We start from the raw sequence: 22,454 nt of genomic DNA on the forward strand, positions 1-22,454 counted from the left end.
TTTTTTTTTTTTTTTTATTCTACAGGTGAGAAAAATAGAAGCCTAGGGAGATCAAGTAAATTGCTGAAGGCTCCACTGTGAGTTAACGATGGAGTCGGGACTGCTTCCAGAGCCCAGCTTTTAAATGCTCATTTGGCTGCCTGTATAAAACATTCCACTATTATGAAAAAGCAAAGAAATAGAGGTCTTTCCAAAAGTTTTCTCTTCAGAAAGCACTCCTTGGGACAGTACAGTGCAGGTTCATAGGGAGGATTTAAAAGCATATCCATGGCCATTAATCAGGAATGTCAAATGGCTTATTGCACTCCAGACTTTTTCAATTGGCAAGTACCAAATAAGCATTTAATCAAGGAGCTGGAGGATAATAACATGAAAACGAAACCTTGGGGAAATAATACGAATCATATCTTAAGACTGTATATTTTTCAGTCTTCCAAAGTCATTGTTCTTTATATAAAGGCAACTACTTGATAACTAGGAATGAAACATGATGATGCTCACCACTTGCATTCCCAAAGTAATAATAAGTTTTTCAGTCCAGGTAGGAAAAGACACTTTGGACTTTCTTTCGTCTTAAAAAAAAGAATAAGAAAAGAAAGAAAGAAAAAAGAAAAAGAAAAGAGAGAGGGGAAGAAAAGAGTTCCCTGCCCTGTGCTTAAATCTCACTTTCAGTGCTCTTTTGATTAGGAATGGACTTTCACCATGGCCACAGGTCTCCAACATTGCCCAGAGTTTGACAACATGATCAGAAATTTCTGGCTTGTTTTGGAACGTGTATGCTCACCTCCAAAATTTACAGAACGATGTATCCTTTGGATGAGCATAGTTTCTTTTTAGATGGATCAGTTTCTCTTAACATGAACTAATAGTGATGAAGCAGATGTCTGATCACCAGATATACCAAGGCAGCTGGCAAAATCTTAAAGCATGATCCCTACTCATGAAAGACAGTGAATCTCTTCTACAATTGGGATTTCAATGTTTCCTAGGTAACTGCAAGCCCATGAGCTTAGGAAGATTTACAAATGTCTATATAGCTCCTGATAAAGTATCACCTAATCAGAGAATCCTTCTTATCTCTTATTAAAATAGCATCTCTTTTCCCTTGATCCTCTATTTCTATTCCCTGCTTTATCACCCATCACCACCTGACTATATAATATCTACTTGTTTTTTGCCTTTTGTGTTTTTCTCTCTACTAGAACATAGCAGAGACTACTGCTTGTCCTCCATTACCCATTTTCCCATGGACATCAAGCCCTTGAATTTATCTGTGTATATGATCTTTCAGAATCAAGACTATATTTCCCAGTTTCCTTTGGAGCCAAGGTAGTGACCATATAACAAAATTCTGGCCAATGAAATATTTTCGAAAGTGATGTAGACAACTTCTGGGACATGTCCTTTAAAAGGAGTGTGCATGCCATTTCTTCCCTCTTTTCTTCTTCCTGCCATTGAGAACATGGATGCAATGTTGAGCCACTTTAGACCATGTGAATGAGAGAAATGTGAGTCTCTGGATAAGGTTGCAGGACAGAATTTCCAAATAAATTGGACCACCATGGACTACTTTTAGGTGACAAAGAAACATACTTCTATTTTATTTAGCCACTTTTATTTTTAGTCACTGTGAAAGACAGCAGATGTTTATCCTAATTAACATACTTTAAGAGGACAAGGACATTTCTATTTTGTTCATCACTGTTTTTCTAGCTCATTAATAGTACCTGGCACATAGTAGTAGCTGCTTCATAAATATTTGTTGAATGAATCAATGAATGTCTAAATGCTATGTCCAGTTTGAGTCTGAGTATCTTTACTTACTTGAACAAATCAGCATTACGTTTATTTTTATTTGTTTGGTTTGAATTTTGCTTTTACGTTAGCATCTTCTAATGCAGTGTATTCAAGTGTCTTGTCCCATTAGTAAGGAAATGACACATTTCAAATCACTATCAATTCACAGAGCCTTTTGGTTCCCCAAATTCCTTCATCTGAAAAAGTAGCTGAGGAGATCTTTTCAACAAGTTTCCATTGCTAACCATGTGACGGCATTAAAATAAACTAAATAGTAACATTCTGCTTCATCCTCTTCCAAGCGTCTCATCCCATAAACTGGCAATAGTTAAGGGCAGAAGCACATAAATCATTAACAACCTTGGTCATTTTCTCCATCACATCATGCTATGAACGTGGCCTACACTTTCTCCTGAAGAAGGATGAAATAAAGGTGGGTTGTCCTAATCATCTCTTCGATTTACATAAACTCTTAGAAGACTTTTATTCTCTTTTCCTACAAATGAACTCAATGTTTACATGCTTAGGAAAAACCTCTCAAATTCCTTCTTAATGAGTAGTTAGACCCTATTAGTTCATATTTGCTAGATAATTGTTTTGTAAACTTTTTTTTTTGGTAAAAAACCTTCTGAGGATTGCACTTAGGGTTCAACTCATGGACTACAAGATTAGATGCCATGACAGAGAATAACTGGGTATATTGAGTAGCCTAAGAAAGGGTCACAAAAGGGATGGGACATGATTACTAAGGCTTTGTAAAATAGCCAGGATCTTAAGTAGTGGAGTGAATGGGGGCATGACAGGAAGAGGGAACTAACTTAGGCAAGGGCTTGGAGGCTGGCAGGGAACAAAATAGCACTATTCATAATAGATTCAAACTGGAAACAGCTGAAATGACTTAACAGCAGAATGGATAAAGAGTAGGATATTCATAAAAAGCAATGGATTAGTAAATAGAATGAGAATGCATAAGCAACAATTAAGTGCAACAACATGGATAAATCTCACAGATATAAAGTCGGGTAAAGGAAGACATGTAAAAGAGTATCTACTATGGATTCATTTATGTAAAGTTCAGAAATAGGCCAAATGATTGTATGGTATTAGAAGACAGGACTGGTTGCTCTGGGGGAGGTAGAGATAGAGAGACTAGAAGGGGATACAAGGAAGGCTGGTGGGGTGCTAAGGTTCCATTTGTTGATATTGGTGCTGGTTACATCACTGGGTTCATTTTGTGAAATATACTGAGCTGTACATTTTGTATAGTTTGTGTGTTTCTCTGTATGTATACTTCAATAATCATCATCATCATCATAAAAAATAGAGGGCCAAGAATAGTAAGACACTTCTGAAAAAAAAAAACTGTTAGGACCTCCTAATGTTATTGGAACCGTGATGGATAAGCTAACCAATGAACTGGATTATAGGGTTCAAAGAAGACCAATGCATGTGTACAATTTTGATAAATGACAGGAATGGCAAGTCACCTTATAACTAGAAAATGGACACCAGTATGGAAATAGATTGAAATGAGATCCCTGCCTTATACCTTATACAAAATCAAGGATTTAAAAGGATTAGAAAATTAAATTGCCAAAAATAAAACTTTAAAACTCCTAATACTACAAGTGAGTATCTTTTAGACTTCAAGTAGGGAAAAATGTCTTAAAAACAAAGAGCACTAACCATAAAATAAAACTTTAATAACTATGACTATAAAATTAAGATTTTTATCAAAAACATCTTACAAAAAAGAAGAGATTTTAAAACTGGGAGAAAATATTTGTAATACATATAAAAAAAGACAATGTCAGGAATATTTAAAGACCTATAAATCAATCAGAAGCACAAGCAACCCAATAAAAAATGGGCAAAGGATACAAGGTATTTCACAGAGAAAGAAACACATATGGCAATGATAATATGAAGATATGGTTAACACTATTATTGATCAGGAAAACGCAAAACTAACCACAGAGAAATATTCCTAAACTTGCTTAACTGGCAAAAAAACAAGTGGGAAAATATCTAGTAATTGAGATGATGGTTGGTCTAGAGACTCTTTAATACTGTTCCAGCAATTCCAGTCATAGGTATATATATAAGAGAAAATTTTGGACATGTATGATAAGCAACACATACAAAAATGGTCATGAAACAACTGTTTAAAGTAGTAAAAACATGGAAACAATTTAACTGTTCATCAGCTAGAGAACATATCAGTAAACTGTGACATATTCACACAGACAAATGTTATACAGAAATCAAAACAAATGAACCACAGCAACATACAACATTATAAATGAAACTTAGAAATATAAAGTAAAAAAAAAATCTCAGATTATACATAATCTACTAAGATTTAAAATCTCTATTTTTTATTGAGGCGAAATTCATATACAATTAACTAATCATTTCAAACAGTACAATTCAGTAGCATTTTTTTTTTCCTTAAAAAGGAAAATAAGGGAATGTTAGAAACAGGATTCAGGATGAATGTATCTGGGGGAGTGGGGAGGGGGAAGTCAGTGGCAGAGGTGTGCAATGGCCAAAAGAGAGGACTCATATCACTAGCTACAGGGTTTCCCAAGGCCCTAGTTTGAGTTTTGGCTAAGTATATGGGTGCTTATTTCATTATTGAAAATGACCAACTACATGAATAAAAATAAACAGGTCTTCTTTGTCTCCTCACATCAAAAGACGTCAATAACTTTTTGCAAAGTATAGAAGGCAATTTTCACAGTAGTTGCTTTGAAAATAAACAAAAAATTTCTATTCTATGGAGAGAAATTATATCACTTTAAATTTCATGTGAAGTCATTTCTTTGGGGAAAAAATGGCTAAGACAAAATGGCAAAAGGCCTCTGAAATCAACATTATATTCGGAATAAGTCACATTCTGCAAGTGAGTAAGGTGATCAGTTTTCTTAAAATGGGACATTTTGCTAGAAGATGAGCAATCCCAACTCCTGGCAGGACTCAGCAGATGTCCTACCTCCTCTTCCAGGAAGCCTTCTCTGACTACACAAATCCTTCTACTACTCTTATAGCACTTAGACATTATATCCCATAATTTAGAGTTATACTGTCAAGGTCTCTAGAGAAAAATTTCAATTTATAGAGAGATAATAGAGAATTTTTGGTTAAAAATTGAGGCTTGAAAATAACAACAGCAGAGTCAGGTTCTGTCGAAACGATTTAAAATTCAGAACATTTTTGTTAATGTATGTTAACATTTAGCATATAACAATCCATACTAATCTTTACAACAACCCAAAGAAATAGGTTACGTTATTATCTCCATTTCAGAGATGAGAAAACAGAGGCACAGAGAGGTTAAATAACTTTCATTAGGTCACAGAGCTAGTAAGTATAGAGTTTGAACTTGAACCCAGGCATCCTAGCACCTAAACTCACTTAACCACAGTGGAGCTTTAAACTGTCAGTAATTTAATGGTTATAATTCAATCAGTTCAGCTCCATACCTACGGGTCAGAAATAGTGTTTGGCATCTGGTATATAGGGTACAAGAGAGTTGGCTCAAGGGCAACCAAGGTTCCAGGCCTGGCTCTGAAACTGATGCCTGACCAGAATTGAGCTAGGCCACTGCCTCTCTTTAAGCCTCAGTTTCCTTCTCTGTAAAATGAAGGGTTGGACCTAATGGTCTCCAAGTTTCTTCCAGTGCTGGTGTTTTATGAGCTTGGGATTCCTGGCTCAATTCCTTGCAGCCCAGGCCATACTGGATGTTCCTTGGCCAGGTCTGGCCCCTCCTGCTGGGCTCAGTGTCTCACGGTTGGCTTTGCTTCTTGTAAATAAGAGAAAAAGAAGGGAAAATATCCTCCTGAGAGACTGGGAGGGATCCCATGGCTGCTCTGTGTACTTTGAAGAACTTGCAGTCGTTAACCAGAGATTGCTACCTGCCAAGTGAAGGATGGAAAGAAACTAAACTAGGGGGAGAAATGAACTCACAAAACTCGGCTGCATTCAAATTGAAAGGGCATTTCCAGTACTTAAAGAAATTGCAATGTTATTGTAAGAAGATGAACCAGCTTCTTAAAGAACAGAAGACAGGATAAGCTGTGAAAACTGGAACGGACCAGAGAATACAGAAAAAAATGATAAACTATGTACCAACAAAAGTTATTTACAATCTGGGAAAATGGTGGAATAAATCAAAGATGGCATGGGCATGTTGGCCTCCACCATCCCACCATGAAATTCTCCAGGGCAGCTATTGTATCAGAAATCTATGACTCCCAGGAACCAACTCTAAAGGCATTAGGGTTCAGAATCAGCTGACATCAAGAGAGCAGCTACTATGTGCAGGCTGTATCATATTTTTATCTTACTATAGAGATGAGAAAACGGAGTCTATAGAGACTCAGATTCTAGTTCTGTCTTCCATCATTAACAAGGTGAACCTGGTCAAGTAACATCGCCTATTGTTATAGCTATGTTACGGCTATGGCTACTTTATCCATAAAATGAGGGGCCGAATAAGGTTATAGAAGACTGACTTTCCAGTTCAAACAAACACTAATTTTATATTTATCTAGAAGAGCATTCATGCTGGACCAATTTAATTTGTTTATATTTCAGAACATTGGAACTCAACGGACTCCACTGTGCTTAGCACATAATACATGAATCCAAGAGAAAAACAATGCTACTTTGGGTTTCAGTAGCTCTTCTGATTCTCTTCCATATGGCTGAGCATGCTGTACCCTATACCAGGGCACCTGGCCAAGAGAGGTGGGGAAGATGGGACTAAATTTCAATCTGCCCTGTGCTCATGAGGCTGATTCCAAACCAAAAGTGCATTATGGGTTTGCATTTCCCTCTGAACTATCCATTGACACTGAAGTAGTGAGCAAAACTGGAACAATGGCCAAGCCTGTGTTCAAGTTGTGTTTATAAAGAACTAATAATTTTACCTTTGCTTGAAACACTTCCAGACACCTCCTTTCACCTCTGGTCAGTTTATAAGACCCTCGATGAAACCAGTCCTATCCTTCATAGCTATGCATCAGAACTGACCCAAACCTGCATCAGCCAGGATGCTTGAATGGACTGTGTTCTAAAATCTCAATCCAAGCTCAAAGTGTTAAGATATTTTGCATAATGGCACTATAAATGGAAAATGGAGACAACCTTTCACCATGACTCCTTAGAAAGAGACAACCCTTATTTAGCTGACCATGTCCTGGTGTTTAAAATAAATCTGTTTAATTACCTTCACACTTTCAAAGCATGGTAGCTACCACTACCAGACACTTACCAAAAATACAGGAAAACAAAAACTTTGAGAAAAATATTTGCTGGGTTCCATTCTGGGCTTCTAATGTATTATCTTCACATGTGGACAATTCTTTGCCATCACTATCAAGTCATTCGTTTTCAGGCTCCTGGTTTTCTTTTCTTTTTTTTTAGCAACGAATTAGATTTGTACTAGTTCACTCACATTCTTTTTCCTTTATATTGTTATCAATAGCTATCAAGACCATTCATCCTGGATTTCCTGGGTCAGTCTCAATTTCAAATATCCTGCCCCTCTCTCCTCTCAGTAAAAAGTTCCCTACTTTTTATTTGGAAAATATGGTTGCCACAATAATAACATTACCCTCACCAAATATCAGTCATGCCAGAGTCACACCATCATTACGGTGCCCTGACTTGGTTTGTGGCCATCAAAAGGAGAACTGGCTGGTCCATCCAGGGCCTGAGACCATTTTCTTGGCCTCATTAAAGAGAAAAATAATGCATTTGCTACTAAATAAGTTTTGGAAATATCAATTTAGAACTCAAATAACGTTTCCCTTGTTCTAGAAGAAAATTTTTCAAGGCTAAGAAATTACTATTTGATGGAAGGGTACACAATCTGGAAAAACTGAAGCTATGGGGCTTTCCAACTGCCAAACTCCCACATGCTGGCTCTTGAGACACATCCACACTCACTATTAAAGTATCACCATTTATAATTTGGTGCTAAATCTTTCTGAAGCTAGGCAACTCAACATAGTCTACTGACAAATTGATTCCTTATTCTATTAAAACATAGGGATAAGACGAAGTAAGTGTCAGTGATAAAAGTTACCTAATCTCAAATTGAAAATGAAGTTATTAAAACGAGGCCAGCATCATGAAAGGAAAACCAAAGGGCTGGGTTTCAGTAAGCAGGTTCGACTTGATGCTTGCAGCATTTATGAAAGAAAATAACTGCCTCTGCAATAGTTTTTGAGTCCCTTTTTCCCAGGTACCTCACTCTGAATCCTCAGAGCATAAAGAAGAGAAAAGTTACAATTGCAGGGACGTTTTATAATGTTTGCCAAGAGCATGAATGCAAAACCAGCTAATTTTTTCTCCAGCCTCACAACCTTGTGAAGTAGGTGAAAACTTCGTTTTAATGGTGTGACTATGGAAAGAAATGTTACTGAGTAAGATTTTTTATACTCAGGTTAGCTGGTCAGAATCCTTGAAGATCACAGAAAACTTTAAATTACAATGGAAAAATACTAAATTATGTTCCCACTAGTTTCAGTCATTTCAGCGTGATTGTGAATAAGCTATAGATTCTGAGTCAGATGTGTGCAGTTTTCTTTGGACTTTGTCCGTGCTTACTTGCTTATAAAACTTTTAAAAAGTACTTTTAAATTACAGCAATTCAGTAAAAAAATTCAAAACTTCGGGCTTGGTTTCCTCCCCCAGCAGGCTGAGTCATAAAAATAAATCTTAGCCATTTCAATAGCCAACACACCCCTCACATTAAGGACTGGTATTGTTCCCCACAACTCCAATTTCATCCAAAGGTCACACCCAGCTCACATTTGAAAAAAGTAACAGCTCAAGGACTCATCCAGCTCAACATTTGCACATTTAATAAGAGAACAGAATCTCTGGCAAGTTATAGGAGTGAGTTACATCAGAATCTTCCAGAGAAACTTCTGAGGAGTGGCTATAAGCGTGGTTTCGGAGGTAGCCAGACCTGGGTTCAAGTCCTGACACTGTGTGACCTTAGTCATGTACTTATAATGAGCAGGAAATGGGGATGTTCATAATATCGACCTCATAGACAATAGTTGTGAGAATGAAAGGAATAAAAAAGGGAAAGATGTCGGAAGCATGGTGCCTGGCACACAGAAAGCGCCCACTTGGTACTTGCTTTTTTACTGGTACAGACATTTCAGGGCTTAGCCAGGATAAAGAAGCATCTCTCCTCTGCCCTCCTACTTCTCCAAGCATTAGAGTGACAAGTTTCTCTTCAAATTAAACCTCCAGGAGGCACTGCCAGGGGAAGTAAAATATTCACTCAACCCAAAACCCAGGGGCAGGACTTAAATCAGCAAGTCATAGACTATTGGGCTTTTAGAGTTAAGAGAAAATGTGTAATTTATAATTCATATATATGTTAATATATGCAAATTATATACACAGTGTCTGACATAGAGTGGGCAATGAATACGTGTCTGCCCTTACTTTATTTTTTGCATAAAGAAACTCAAATACCAGGTCCTAAAGTGACTTGCTCAGGGTCACGCAACAGTTAATGGCAGAGCTGAAACTGATACTCGGGTCCTTTTTGGGGGGATAAGGTACTGCCTTAGATTTATTAATGAAAGTATTGGGGATCAGAAGGTTTGAAGGAACTGGCCAAACACCTGTCAAATTCCAAGGAGGACCTTCCTAACAAACGAAACATACCATCCCTATCCCTTTACCACCAAACCCATTCCTAACCACCACTGAGACCAAAGATAGATTCCCTCTGGTTCATGATGGAAATCTCTGCCTGTCAGGACTGGGGGTTCTGAAAGACAGGGACAGAGCTCTGGGATCTTGAGAGGAGGGAGCTTTCTCCCTCCCTGCCCCACTGCAGATCGCAGCAGTCTCAGGTACCCCCTAATAAATGCAAATGTTTGGAAACTTTCCTAAGGGTTTTTACAGCTAGTTGCAATGGGGGGCCAGGGAAAAGGAGGTCTAAATACATCCCTTCTTTGCCTTTTAGGCCAAATCTGTAAGGTGACAAGCATGTATCTCTGGGTTTACTGAACTAAAACAGACTTTTTTGAATATCAGTGGAAAATTCTGATTCTGTCCTAGGTATTATATAAAGGAACTGGTTCCAAGCCCCAAGGGTCAGGAAGAGGACAGGAACAAGCCTGTTGCACTTGGTCTGGGGAAGGAGAGGAGACATCAGCAGTGGGTGGAAACCGCCTTTCCTCATTTATAATTCAAGGAGTTCCTAAAGAAATATACCTTGCACACTGACTGTCAGAAAAGCTCTTGACTGGGGTCCATGGTAGGGGAAGGAGCTGGCAGGGAAGATCATGGAGGGGATGTGAAATCCAAATTCAGGACTGAAAGATGGGTAGGAATTAGCCAGGGAGAGAGTTGTGTTCCAAGCCAGGGGCAGGCAAACCTATGCTGTAAAGGACCAGATAATAAATATTTTAGTATTTGTGGGTCATACAGTCCCAATTGCAGCTATTCAACTCACCTGTGGCAAAGAGAAAGCAAGTACAGAAAATATGTAAAGGAATGAGTATGGCTGTGTTTCCTAAAATCTTCCTTTGTGAAAACTGAAATTTGAACTTCATGTTATTTCCACATGTCATGAAGTCTTATTCTTCTTTTGATTTTTTTGAGCCCTTTAGGAGTTTAGTCAAGGGAGTTCACGAACTAAGAAGATGATATACATTTCTAAGCCATATATTCCTTAGACCCTCATATCCACAGCTGGGACTAGCATGAGACAAGTGAGGTCCCTGGGGCTCATAATTTAAGGAGGCACTCGCTAGTAAGTAGAGGGTTGACACTTGCAAGACCCAGAGAGTGAGTGCCTTCTTAAATTGTGTACCCTAGGAACCTTATTTGTCTCATCCTAGGCTTGGCCCTGCTCCTATCTGTGCATAATGGAGTACATTACTGTGAAGTAGTCACCTTCTCCTCAACCGTCAAGCTTTGGATGCCTTCCTTATGATGCACAAGTTTGCAGATGACAATCTGGTTCCAGTGCTCTGGGGTACAGAATTTGGATAATAAGTAAAACAATTTATATTTTAAAATGCTTAGGCAGAAGAGGAAGGAGAAACCATGCAGACTGGAGTTTGGAGAGAATTTGGGAGAGAAGGAACATAAAAAATTTTGCTTGAAAGTTGTTGCTGGTGGGATAGTGTAAGAAACACTGAGAATGAGATCAATGTCCAAAAAAGTGTTTAAGAAGTTTTACTGTGCATTAAAATTGTAAACCTTGTCACTCTCTTGACTTTCACTCATTATATCTATATCTATACCAATATCTAGATATATATCTCAAATCATATACCTGATAATGAACTTATATCCATAATATATAAAGAACTCAATAATTAAAAAAATAATAACCTAATTAAAAAGTAGGCAAAGAATTTGAAAAGGCATTTATTTCTCCAAAGATATATAAATGGCCAATAAGCACATGAAGAATCGTTCAACATCATTAGCCATCAGGAAAATGCCAATAAAAACTATAATGAGAAATCACTTCGGACCCAATAAGATGGCTGGCTATATAAGCAAAAAGATAGACACTAGAAATGTTAGTCAGGATGTGGAGTAATTGGAACCCTCAAACACTGCTGGTGGGAATGCAACAAGGTGCAGCTGCTTTAGAAACAGTCTGGAAGTTCCTCAAAAGGTTAAAGACTGTTATAAAACCCAGCAATTCCACTCCTAAATATATACCCAAGAGAAATGAAAACATATGTCCACATAAAAATGTATACATGAATGTTCATAGTAGTACTATTTATAATAGCCCAAAAGTGGAAATAACCCAGTGTCTAACAACTAATGAATGGATAAATAAAATGTGGTATATTCATGTAATGAAATAGAGAAAAAAGTAATGAAGTACGGATATATGCTACAATACAGATAAACTTTAAACCTTGAAAACATTATGTTCAGTGAAAGAAGCCAGTCACAAAAGACCACATACTATATGAGTCCAGACTAGGGAAATCGATAGACACAAAGAGCAGATTAGTGGATGCTCGGGACTAGGGGAGGGGAAAAGGGATGAGGGGAATGGAAGGTGATAGCTAAATCATATAGGATTTCTTTTTGAGATGATGAAATTGTTCTACAGTTGTGGTTTTGGTCGCATATGTCTGAATACATCAAAATCCACTGACTTGTATGCTCTAAATAGGTCAACTGTATGGTATATGAAATTATAACTCAATAAGGCTATTAAACAAAGAAGAAATCAAAGCATTTCTCCTTCTCTCCAAGGGTTTCAAAAAACAAGCTCTCCTTACCCTTGAAAGGTAATGGTGTCTTTGTGTTGCTGAAGACGGAGGTGGTTCTCTGCTGATTTCTTTCTGAGAGTTTGAGGGGTGATGGCCTAAATGAGAGGAAAGGGGCTGAGGTTCAAGGGTTGAGTGTTGGAGTTAGGGACTTGGATGCCTGAGCTCTGCAGGATCCATATTTAATCTGAGGCTCCGAAGTATCTGGGCCAGCTGCTAGAGCAAAGAACCACTGGGTGGGGCACCATTTTGGTGTCATGGGGCTCTTTGGGGCCAGAAAATGACCTCAGTACTGTTGTCTGAGAACAACTTTCCAGGGAAGGCCCTGCCTGAACCACAGGTTAATCTAGTCATGGAGAGGTCAGAGGATGGTCACCCCCTCCTTCCCCCAATGATGCTTCAGTCCTTGAATGCTGGATCATTTGGTCACCAGAGAAGAAACTTCTGTACTACTCCAGGAGCCCTATAGGCCCTGAGAAGACTGCTGTACTTGAATTAGCACTGAGGGAGGGGATCAAGGGGAGAGGGACACTCTCATCATTCATCGCTATGGGAAGCCATTCTATGGGCAGCCTGAGTCCCGCCTGTGTACAAATGCAGGGTGTAGATTAGGGCTCCATCTGATGGTCTTATCCTTGCCCACAGGTCCTGATTCTTTTCAAGCCACATTCTAACCATGGCCTACTTCCAGGGCTACAGCCTTTCCAACTGCTAATTCCCATTATGCAGGACATCTGGGGAAAAGGAAAGGAAAAAAAAAAAAAAAGTCCTAATGCTGATAGTGCCTCAAGGCTACCACAAGAATAACAGTGGCCACAAATATATTCACTTTAAACTAGAGTCCATGGTCAGCATTTTTCATTTCAGTTTTTGACAAATCCTAGCCAAAGAGCTGGTGTATCTACGGAAGTGTGGAAGTAAATCTATCCTAAACTCTCCCAGCTAATGAGGGAAAGTTGTCCAATTATCACAGAGCTGGCCTCTGACAGCCCGTCATATTTTCCACTGATGCACTAGACGTGACTAAACCACACAGGGACTGGCCGGGAGCTGGATTCCCTTTCACTGTGCTCAGCAGGAAGGGGCCAGCATCACCCTATACCCATGTCATGAACCTGACATAACCCTTAGTCATGGAAGAAGAGGCCTGGCATGTCACCAAGCACAGGCTTTCAGCTTAGCCTGTGCATCCTGTGAACTTTTAATTATTTCAAGGTCCAAATTATATCCAAGCTGCAGGGAGACCACATTTCCAGAAGAAAAAACAAGAGATGTTGCTATTTCAACAGCCATCTATTACAACACCAAACAGCAAGGGTCAAAAAATATTTGCTCACCCATAAAAGTTAGAACTTAGAAAATAAATTTATTATTGGTTGGTCCCTTTATATGTAATAGAGAAATCAAGGACATGTATATCAACAAAGGTATTTATGTTAAACATTCAAAAATTTTCATTGTCTCTTAAGTGTAATTTTCTCTGCTAGAGAGTAGCAAAATGTGTGGAGAGATACATTTTAGAATGGAGAAAGGAGAAAAGGAACTAGCAACCTAAAAGCTGGTTTTGACTTCCCCTTTTAATTTATAGATTTTCTAGTCTGATTTAAAAATATAAAACATTTTTTTTTTCTATTTTGCTGTCCATATTGTTGTATGCTCTATTCTCTTGTGGCTCAAAGCAGGGAAATAAAGCAATAATTACAGGAACTGGTGGACTTTCTGCCCTGGCCATCCTCGTTTCTTTCATGTTCCATCATTCGGTGCATGGGGAATTCAGGTTACATGATTGATTCAGAGGCAGGAATTTCTTGTACTTCATATTCAGAATAACTCTAGGTACCTAAACTCCCCAAAATTCAGGCAGAGAGAGAATTTTAAAAGGAAAAACACCCTTAACCAATCTTTAACCTGGAGACTTTAGCCACTCGCCAAATATGCAGTCTTTTTGAGCCAATAAATTGAAAGCAGGAGGGAGGGAGTGTGGCTGTAACTGGATAAGGGGTTGGGTTTTAATTTTTTACAAGCAGCGGGAGGAGGATACCAATATGGTTAGTCAGTCAGCCAGCATTAATCCTCATTAATGTCACCCATCAAATCCATTCTCCTCTGCACAGCTGTGCAAATATAAATTAATAGGCCATTCTGACAAAGGCACATAAGAAAAATTTTAATGTGAGGAAAAAGAACTAATTGGACAAATAATACATTTTTTTAATGTGTGGGAAAGATTGTTCAAAGTACCACATGATAGATGAAGGGACATACATTCAAATTCATACTGCTATAAACTTCCCTGTGTGAGAAGGTACCAAAGAGCAGAAGGTGATAACATGTTCATGACAAAGTATGTCATAAATGGACACAGCGAGGATAGAGGCATTCATTCACCAAACACTGCCAACTGACCCCAGAGATCATGTTGCTAAGCATGACATTGTCCTGTTTTTTATATAATTTGCATTATGTTTGAATTATGGAGAGTAGAAAAAAAAGTAGGGCCGTTTCTTGCCCTTAATAAATTTGCAATTTGACTAGTGCACCAGGAGGAACACATGTGAAATAATCAGAAAACCGAAACAGAAGCAGAGCATTACAGTCTGCATTTTTTAGCCAAAAGAAGCAATTTATAGGATTTTGGGAAAACTGGCTATACTTTTGAGAAGGATTTCTCCCAGACTAGAAACTAAAGAAAAATGAGATACAGAAAGAATACTGTACTTTAGAAAATACTGATTCATTCCTGCCATGGTATAAATGTTCAAAAAGGTCTCTGCCTTTCAGAAATCTCCCTTAAGAAAGGACAGTCAGCCCATCCCCCACTTGCATGTTAAGAATTAATAAAAATGCCCACAGTCTCCTGGAAACCCGGTCAGAGAGAAGAGAGAAGTTCCTCAAGTTCACTCTGACTGAGGTGTGGCAACCTCTCTCAGCCTCCAGAGACTAAGAAGGAAGGAGATGATTTGCATCATCTCTTCAGTTATTTTCATTGGAAAGTACCCATCCCAGGGCCTCTGACAGAAAGGGGCCGATTTGAGCTAGGAACCAGTGAACACTCACAGAAGAAGAGGCAGAGCTCCAGAAACTGGAAGAATGAGTATAGGCATGCCAAAAATTATTCTGCAATTTATACCAGATTCACGACCCTCATGTCTATAATAAGTGTGTGGGGGAACTATGATAATGGTTCTCAAGCAATCTATTTCTACTCACTTTGCTATAAACTTTTGTTGTATCCTTAATGTTCAGGTGTATGTGAATTTAAAAATCACTGCATTTTTAAGTGGGATGAGACATTGTGATGATGAACTCCCTTCTCCCTGTGTGGACAGAATTCAGAATTCAGTCAGAAGAGATGGGCATGTGGGTAGCTGATACCACTTTGACCGTTACTCAGGTTTCATGAGGTATCAGGTGAAGATGCAAAAAACAAACCTACTGACACTTTGGGGTAAAGGGGAGGTCAAATGCACAGAGAGAAGGGCCTGTAGCTCCCAGGTCAGCCCTGACATTCCTGAGAGCCCAAGCAGTATCAGGGTCTTTAAGGGAGAGTAATATTCCCAAAATGTCCTGACCAAAAAAGCAAAGAGCTCAGTGTAAGCTCCTGGTCAGTGGTTCTCAACTCCACAGAATCATAGAATCACCAAGCGAACTTTGAAAAAGTATTCATGCTGTGCCCTACCCTAGCGATTCTGATTCAGAGGGTCTTGGACCCTCTGGACACTGCAACTCTAACACGTAACCAAAATTAGAATTGCCATATGGAAAATGGCCAAGTTTGAGATCCCTAAGCATCAGTGAGTGCAGCTACTCAATCAACAGATGCTGAAATGAAAAGAATCCTTCTGTTCCTTTAAAAGCTTACCCTAAATTTTATTTCTTTCTGGATCTTGAAGAACTAAGAGTGTGGGCTGCCTGGATTACAATTCTAGTTATACCACTTACTAACTAAGTGACCTCTAAGACTTTGTTTTCTTAGCAATACAATGGAATTAATAATCATACCAATACCAGAAGGGAATCAAGATAATTGCATAAAATCAAGAATATTTGGCCCAATGCCTGGCACATGTAAAATATACAATAAATTTCAGCTATCATGATTAATGATGATGAAAGTCAAAATATAATAGTAATATTTCAATAAAGGGGATGTTTTTCTAGACTGGTGTTTATTTACAGGACATGGTTTTAAGGAATTGTGAAACACTGAAATGTGAGAGTTAGAAATTTAGCATTTTCTTCAATTATGAATACAGGCAACAAACCTCAGTAGTTAATAGCAGTATCTGTCACCAACAGAAATCACAAATATTTCTACATATTACGATCATGGTAGAGACCCTAAAACAGTATTTATATTTAGTATGACCAAATGCCCTGCTTTGCCAAGGACTGAAGGATTTCCCAGGATGCGGGACTTACAGAGCCAAAACTAGAAAATCTCAGGCAAATCATTCCCTAATTATGTTCATCTCTGTTTTGATGGTAATTAGCACATAACTAGGTGCCATTGTTTATAGTATGTTAATAAAGAAGTACCTACCCTAATATGTCACAATTTCAAAAAATAGATTGATAAGTGTATATCCACGTAATCTGTATCTCTTATCATGCTTTGTATTTCATTTGATGCATTTAAAAGCATTCTTCTGAATCCACAGCCTTCACCAAATTGCCAAAGGGGGTCCATGGCACAAAAACGGTCAAGAGGGAAGAAACTGGGAACACTGGTTGGAAAATGGAGGAAACCAGATTTTAAGTTCCTTTAGGCTTTGCAACCTAAAAACACAGTAAAGGAAGACAGGCATGTGTTGGCAAAGGACACAACTAGATAATCAGTTGATGAAGTTTTCCCAGTACCAGGAGTTTCTGTCTTGTAATTCCACACACAGTAACCAGGAAATTTCCATAAATTCTCCACTCCTGATGACATATGTATGTGTATTTTGTTACTTACGTGGTTGCAGGGTTAACTCAGTCCTGACAGCTACTGATCAGAGTATCTGTTAGATCTACCAGTTTCCAATGACTATAAATGCTTCACCTATGAATCATAATTTGACAGAACTTAAAATTTTCCATGAATGAAGATAATAAAAATTTGGATTTTAAAAGATCAAGCTTAAATAAATGATCAAAAGAAACTTTAACTCTTACCGGATACCACTGGGCTTCTGATAGACATTGGCTCCCATCTTGCCCAGTCACCACTGTTGATAGCCATCCCGTTGCTGCCCTACAAGGCAATAAGAGACCACTTCTTTTCTGATCAATGTAACTCCAAGCTGCCAGCCCAATGTGACCAGAAGGCAGAGTCCTCATAATTGCCCTTGTCCCTGTATACACAGACTTCTTAACTTCCCTGTCATTTTTACAAAATCTCCTCACTAACAAAGTGGACCGCTCCTTTTTACTTTTAAAGAAGTCCTCTACATCTTCACAGTTATCAGGGAGGTCTTCAAAATGGCTCAGAAAGTCCTTGGCAGACGGACTATCAGTAAAATCCTCCCTGCAAAAGCTGTCACTTGAACATACCACGCTGGCCTTTTGGCAGGAACCTTCGCGGCACAAGTATTTGTCATTCACGGTGTCATAATGATCGCACTGCAGCTGGCCATTCTCATTGTCACAGTTTTCTGCCAATTCCATCAGCTTACAAGTATATGCCATATAATTTTTCTTTTGCTTCTCACCAACATCAGGCAGCGATACACAGTTTCCACAATCACCCAAAATCAAGTTATCTGATAGGGTACAGAAAGTGTCTGACATTCTTCTGTCAAGTTCATAATGAAAATGAAATACCGCCATGTTGCCATCGCGGTGAGCCTTGCCGGGCTCTATGGTTGCTGACTGATTTCCTGAGGCTCTAATGCCCATGGGAGGTCTATTCATTTCCAGCTGAATTCCAGGGAACACCTTTCTTTCCAGTGAAGAAGGAATTCCAGTTTCCAAACAGAGGCCTTCCTCTGTGACAGAATCACATGTTTCATAAAACTGGCTCTGAGGAAGGCCATGCTGATGGTTTTCCAATATGTTATTGCAGTTAATGTTAAGGTTTTCCACAGAATCTGGTGTGTTTTTCTCCCAGCACTTTTCATCACTGTTTTCATCACCCATTATTTTCTCCCTTGCAATTGAGAGAATCTTGGGCAAGTTGCTTCCAGAAGATTCTTCTTTAAGTTTGTTTGGTTTTGAGATGGTATAAGATGGTATAGACCCACTCTGTCTAACAGTATGTGTCTTTGGGACACTGACATCCAGGACTTTGTCACTACTTTCATCTACAGCCGACTGAGAAGACACCACTTTTCTCTGAGTCACAGGTATGAGAACAGAAGCTGCCATTTCTTCAGATGTCATCTTGACCAACACACAGGTTTTAGCTACTGCTCTGTTTCTCCTTCCTGGTGATCATGTCAAGATTTTAATAAAATGACTGGTTATAAAATAATCTCATATGTATAATTCCTCTAAGAAACAAAGTGATAGTTACTTTCATTCAGATGCATTAAGAGCCAAATAAATTTCTCGTTATAACTTCCTATTATGTGCAATATGTTTTACTAGATCAGGGTTTTAAGGTGGCAGATCGATTCTCTTTCCTCTGTTGTTTAAACCAATTATTTTGAAGACTTTTATTTGGGATTGCATCCTGCAACTTCTGATCCATCACTGACTTAGAATGATTGAAAAATCCAGTCTGAATGTCTCCTGTAAGAAAAAGAGAAAATATCAAACACTGTGGCACTAAAAAAAAAAAAATTTAAATGAACTCATAATTCTAAGCTAATGCAAAATATGAACCGATTTTGCAGAAAGAGTTTTGCAATCAGAAGTTAGTTTTATAGTCATGGGATATAAAATACAGCATAGGGAATATAGTCAATAGTAATATAATAACTATGTATAATGTCAGCTGGGTACTAGACTTATTGAAGGTGATCACTTCAAGTTACATAAATGTCTAATCACTGTATTATACACCTGAAACTAACATATATGTCAACTATAGTTGAAAAAAAATCTTCAAAAAAAGATACTTAATAAAAAAGAAGTTAGTTTTAATGTTTTAGGTGTTCATTTTTCTAAATTAATATTTAAGAACTGTTTTCAGCCAAAAATAGAGTAACAGGGACCAGTTTATCTTCCTGCCTTAAACTAGAAAAAAATAATGAAATGATGGTTTTCAGATATTGAACAACAGGCAACACAAGATCCCTGAAAGAAGAAAAAAACCAGTGAGGTAAGCCCTATAAATATCCTCGCTTACAGCTTGAGAGTTTCTAGACTTCAGGGGAGGGACATGGAACTTAGGTAGAACCCAACGGTGTGCCTGATTTAATGAGAAAAGGTTGAGAGTTCAATGAGGCCAAGGAAGCTAGAGAAAAAAGACACATAAAGTGGAGAGGGACAAAGATAAGAATGATAGCAGGCTTCTCATGAGAAATAATGCAAGCCAGAAGAGAATGGGGTGTATCTTCAAAATACTGAAAGAAAAAATGCTGCCAACTTAGAATTGTATACCCAGCAAAAATATCTTTTAAAACGAAAATGAAATAAAGACATTACATATACAAAAGTTGAAAGGATTCATTACTAATAAATCTGCATATAAAAAATGGTAAAGGAAGTCCTTTGGGCAGAAGGAAAATGATAGCGGGTAGAAATCTGTGTTTAAGCAAAGGAATAAAGAGTATGGAAAAATGTTAAATATGTGAGTAAATACAATTTTTCTTACTTTTTAAATCACTTAAGATAATTTATCATTTAAAGCAAAAATAATAACACTGTATCATGGAGTTTCTAACAAATGTAGAAGTAAAATGTATGACGATAATATCACGAAGGTCAAATGGACAAAAAAGAGGTGGACTGTTATAAGATTATTTTCTACATGAATTGGCATAATGTTACTTAAAGGCAGGCTGTCATAAGTTAAAGATGTTTACTATAAGCTCCAATGCAACTACTTTTTAAAAAGGGACATGTAATGTCAAAATATTAGAATCATAAAAAATTTTCAATTAATAAAAAAGAAGGCCAAAAAAGAGGAAAAGGTGAACAAAGAACAGATGTAACAAATGGGAAACAAATGGTAGATTTAAACCAAAAAGCATCTTTAGGCGGTATTTCCAGTTTTTTCCATCATATATATACTTAACTCAAGTATATATTTAATTCCCTCTGTTTCATGTGAATAAGAAATTATTCAGGTGAATGTTGGTAGACATAAAAAATTTCAATTTATGAAAGGCATTAATAAAAAAGTAATTTAACCCATCTTTATTCTTCAAATTATTGAACCCTGCTCTATGTTGGGAAATGTGTAATGGGATAGATAGCCAGCACCTGCCTGCAAGTCTATTAAGAAAGAGGGAAAATTGAACCAATTTCAACACAATGTGATGAGTATAATTATAAATGCTATACAAGGCACTATTGCCCATCACAAGTATTCCATTCCTTTGCAGGTAAAGCTGTCCTTCCCAAAGCAATTTATGAATACTCATGCTCTGCTGTCAACACCAGATTTGACCTATTTTTGCCCATTGTCACACAGATGTTTCTCTTCCCCTTCTCCTGTTTCTTTTTTTCCCAAAGAGTCAGCAACTACTCCTTCTTTCCTTACGTATATGTCCCCTCAAGCACAATCATAAACTCTTACCTGCCTCCAGCACATGTGGGTCTTCACAACTACTTTGAAGGATCAGAGGACACCTTATCAAACAAATACTTCACAGGGAATAAACCGGCCCACACAGAGCAGCACTGCCCTGGTTCTATATCCTAACTTTTTCCACTTTTCACATCCTTCTTTCAACTTGGTTTTTCTTATTTTCTTTGGGAAATGCCTCTATTATTTTTGTAGCTATATGCTCAGTGTAAAACAATTCAAACAATGCAAAAACACAAAGAAAAAAATTATTAACACAAATCTCACCACCCGGAGATAATCACTATTAATTCTTTGAAGGAATTCCTTCCAGAATGCTCCCTGTGCCTCAACATACAAACATATATGTATATAATTTCGCAAATACCAGATCACACTGTACATACTGCTTTGTATTTGCTTTTTAAAATTCAAAATGTGAACAATTTTTCATGTTGAGAACTATATAGATAACTTTAATGGCTTACAGCACTAACTTGGTTTCAATATAGTCACTATTTTTTTAGAGCAATTTTTCAAGCCAAAGCCTTCAGCCTGACAATTAATCTGTCCTTTCTCACCCATAAGGAAGGTGATTCAAGGTAGGTGCTTCAAGGTAGGTGCTTCAAGGTAGGTGATTCAAGGTAAGTCTTGTTCTAAGCACTTTGTAATTTTTATCTCATGTAATTCTCACTCAATCCTAAAAGATAGTGTGATGATTTTGAAATAGGTCTGTAAATTCCTTGACACTTCTCCCTTCAAAAAGTGGAGCCTTATTCTCTTCCCCTTGAATGGGGGCTGTACTTAGTGACTTCTTCTTAACACACAGAATGTGGTGGAAGTAAAATAGAGAATAGGTCATAAAAGTCATTGGGGTTTCCTCCTTACTGTTCCTCTCTTGCTTGCTTTGGGGGAAATCATCTTCCATATCATAAAGAGAGTTCCCTACGGCAAGAGCTGAGACCTCCTGCCAACAGCCATTTGAGTGAGCCATCCTCGAAGAGGATCCTCCAACTTCAGTCAAGGCTTCACATGACTGCAGCCACAGTCTACATCTTGACTGTAACCTCATGAGCAACCATGGGCCAGAAGTGCTCAGCTGAGCCCCTCCCAAATGCCCAACCCATAGAAACTGAGAGATAATAAATATTTATTGTTTTGAGGTACTAAATTTTAGGGTAATTTGTTGCACGGCAATAGATAACTAGTACAGACAAGCTCTGTCATTATCCATATTTGACAGATTAGGAACCAAAGGATAGAAAAGCTGTCATTTGCCAAAGATCATACTGCTGGAAAATGGTGGAGTCAGGATTCAAACCCAAGAAACCTAACTCCAGAACCTATGCTCTGTACCATAGTTACACTGCTTTCTTTGCTATCTAGTCTGAAACCCAATGAGTTTGAATTTCTGAGGATCACTGGCTGCAAAGACTCAAGGCTTCTGGGAGGATCTTCTTTTATTTGAGTTTGTCTCTGGAAGGCTGAGGTCTTTGTTTTGCCTCCAGCCATAATCAGGACTGAGCAACATCACAAAGAGCTGACTCCCGGGAGAACTGAGTGGCTCCATCTCATGTCATTTCTTTATTCAACAAATATTTATTGAGTGTGAAATTAAATGAGGTGAGGATCTGCCCTTGATTTCCTTACAAGCTAATAAATCATCAGTTAAGGAGCATGATCTGGGTTAACATAGAGGAAGAGCAGCTAAATCA

The 22,454-nt window shown here is 38.0% G+C and overlaps 1 protein-coding gene across 3 annotated transcripts in view; it reads right to left on the reverse strand.

Moving 5' to 3' along the window:
- Window positions 1-22,454, reverse strand: part of PLCE1 (phospholipase C epsilon 1) — a 287,768-nt gene that overhangs the window by 234,626 nt on the left and 30,688 nt on the right. For all 3 annotated transcript variants that reach the window (XM_039871703.1, XM_039871701.1, XM_039871702.1), the window contains exon 2: window positions 17,241-18,797. In XM_039871703.1, the coding sequence (XP_039727637.1) occupies window positions 17,241-18,446 (1,206 nt within the window). In that variant the 5' untranslated portion in view covers window positions 18,447-18,797. The remainder of the gene's footprint in view (window positions 1-17,240; window positions 18,798-22,454) is intronic.

This window comes from Pteropus medius, unplaced genomic scaffold (genome assembly GCF_902729225.1).
Source record: "Pteropus medius unplaced genomic scaffold, Ma_sr-lr_union100, whole genome shotgun sequence".
Lineage (NCBI taxonomy): Eukaryota > Metazoa > Chordata > Mammalia > Chiroptera > Pteropodidae > Pteropus > Pteropus medius.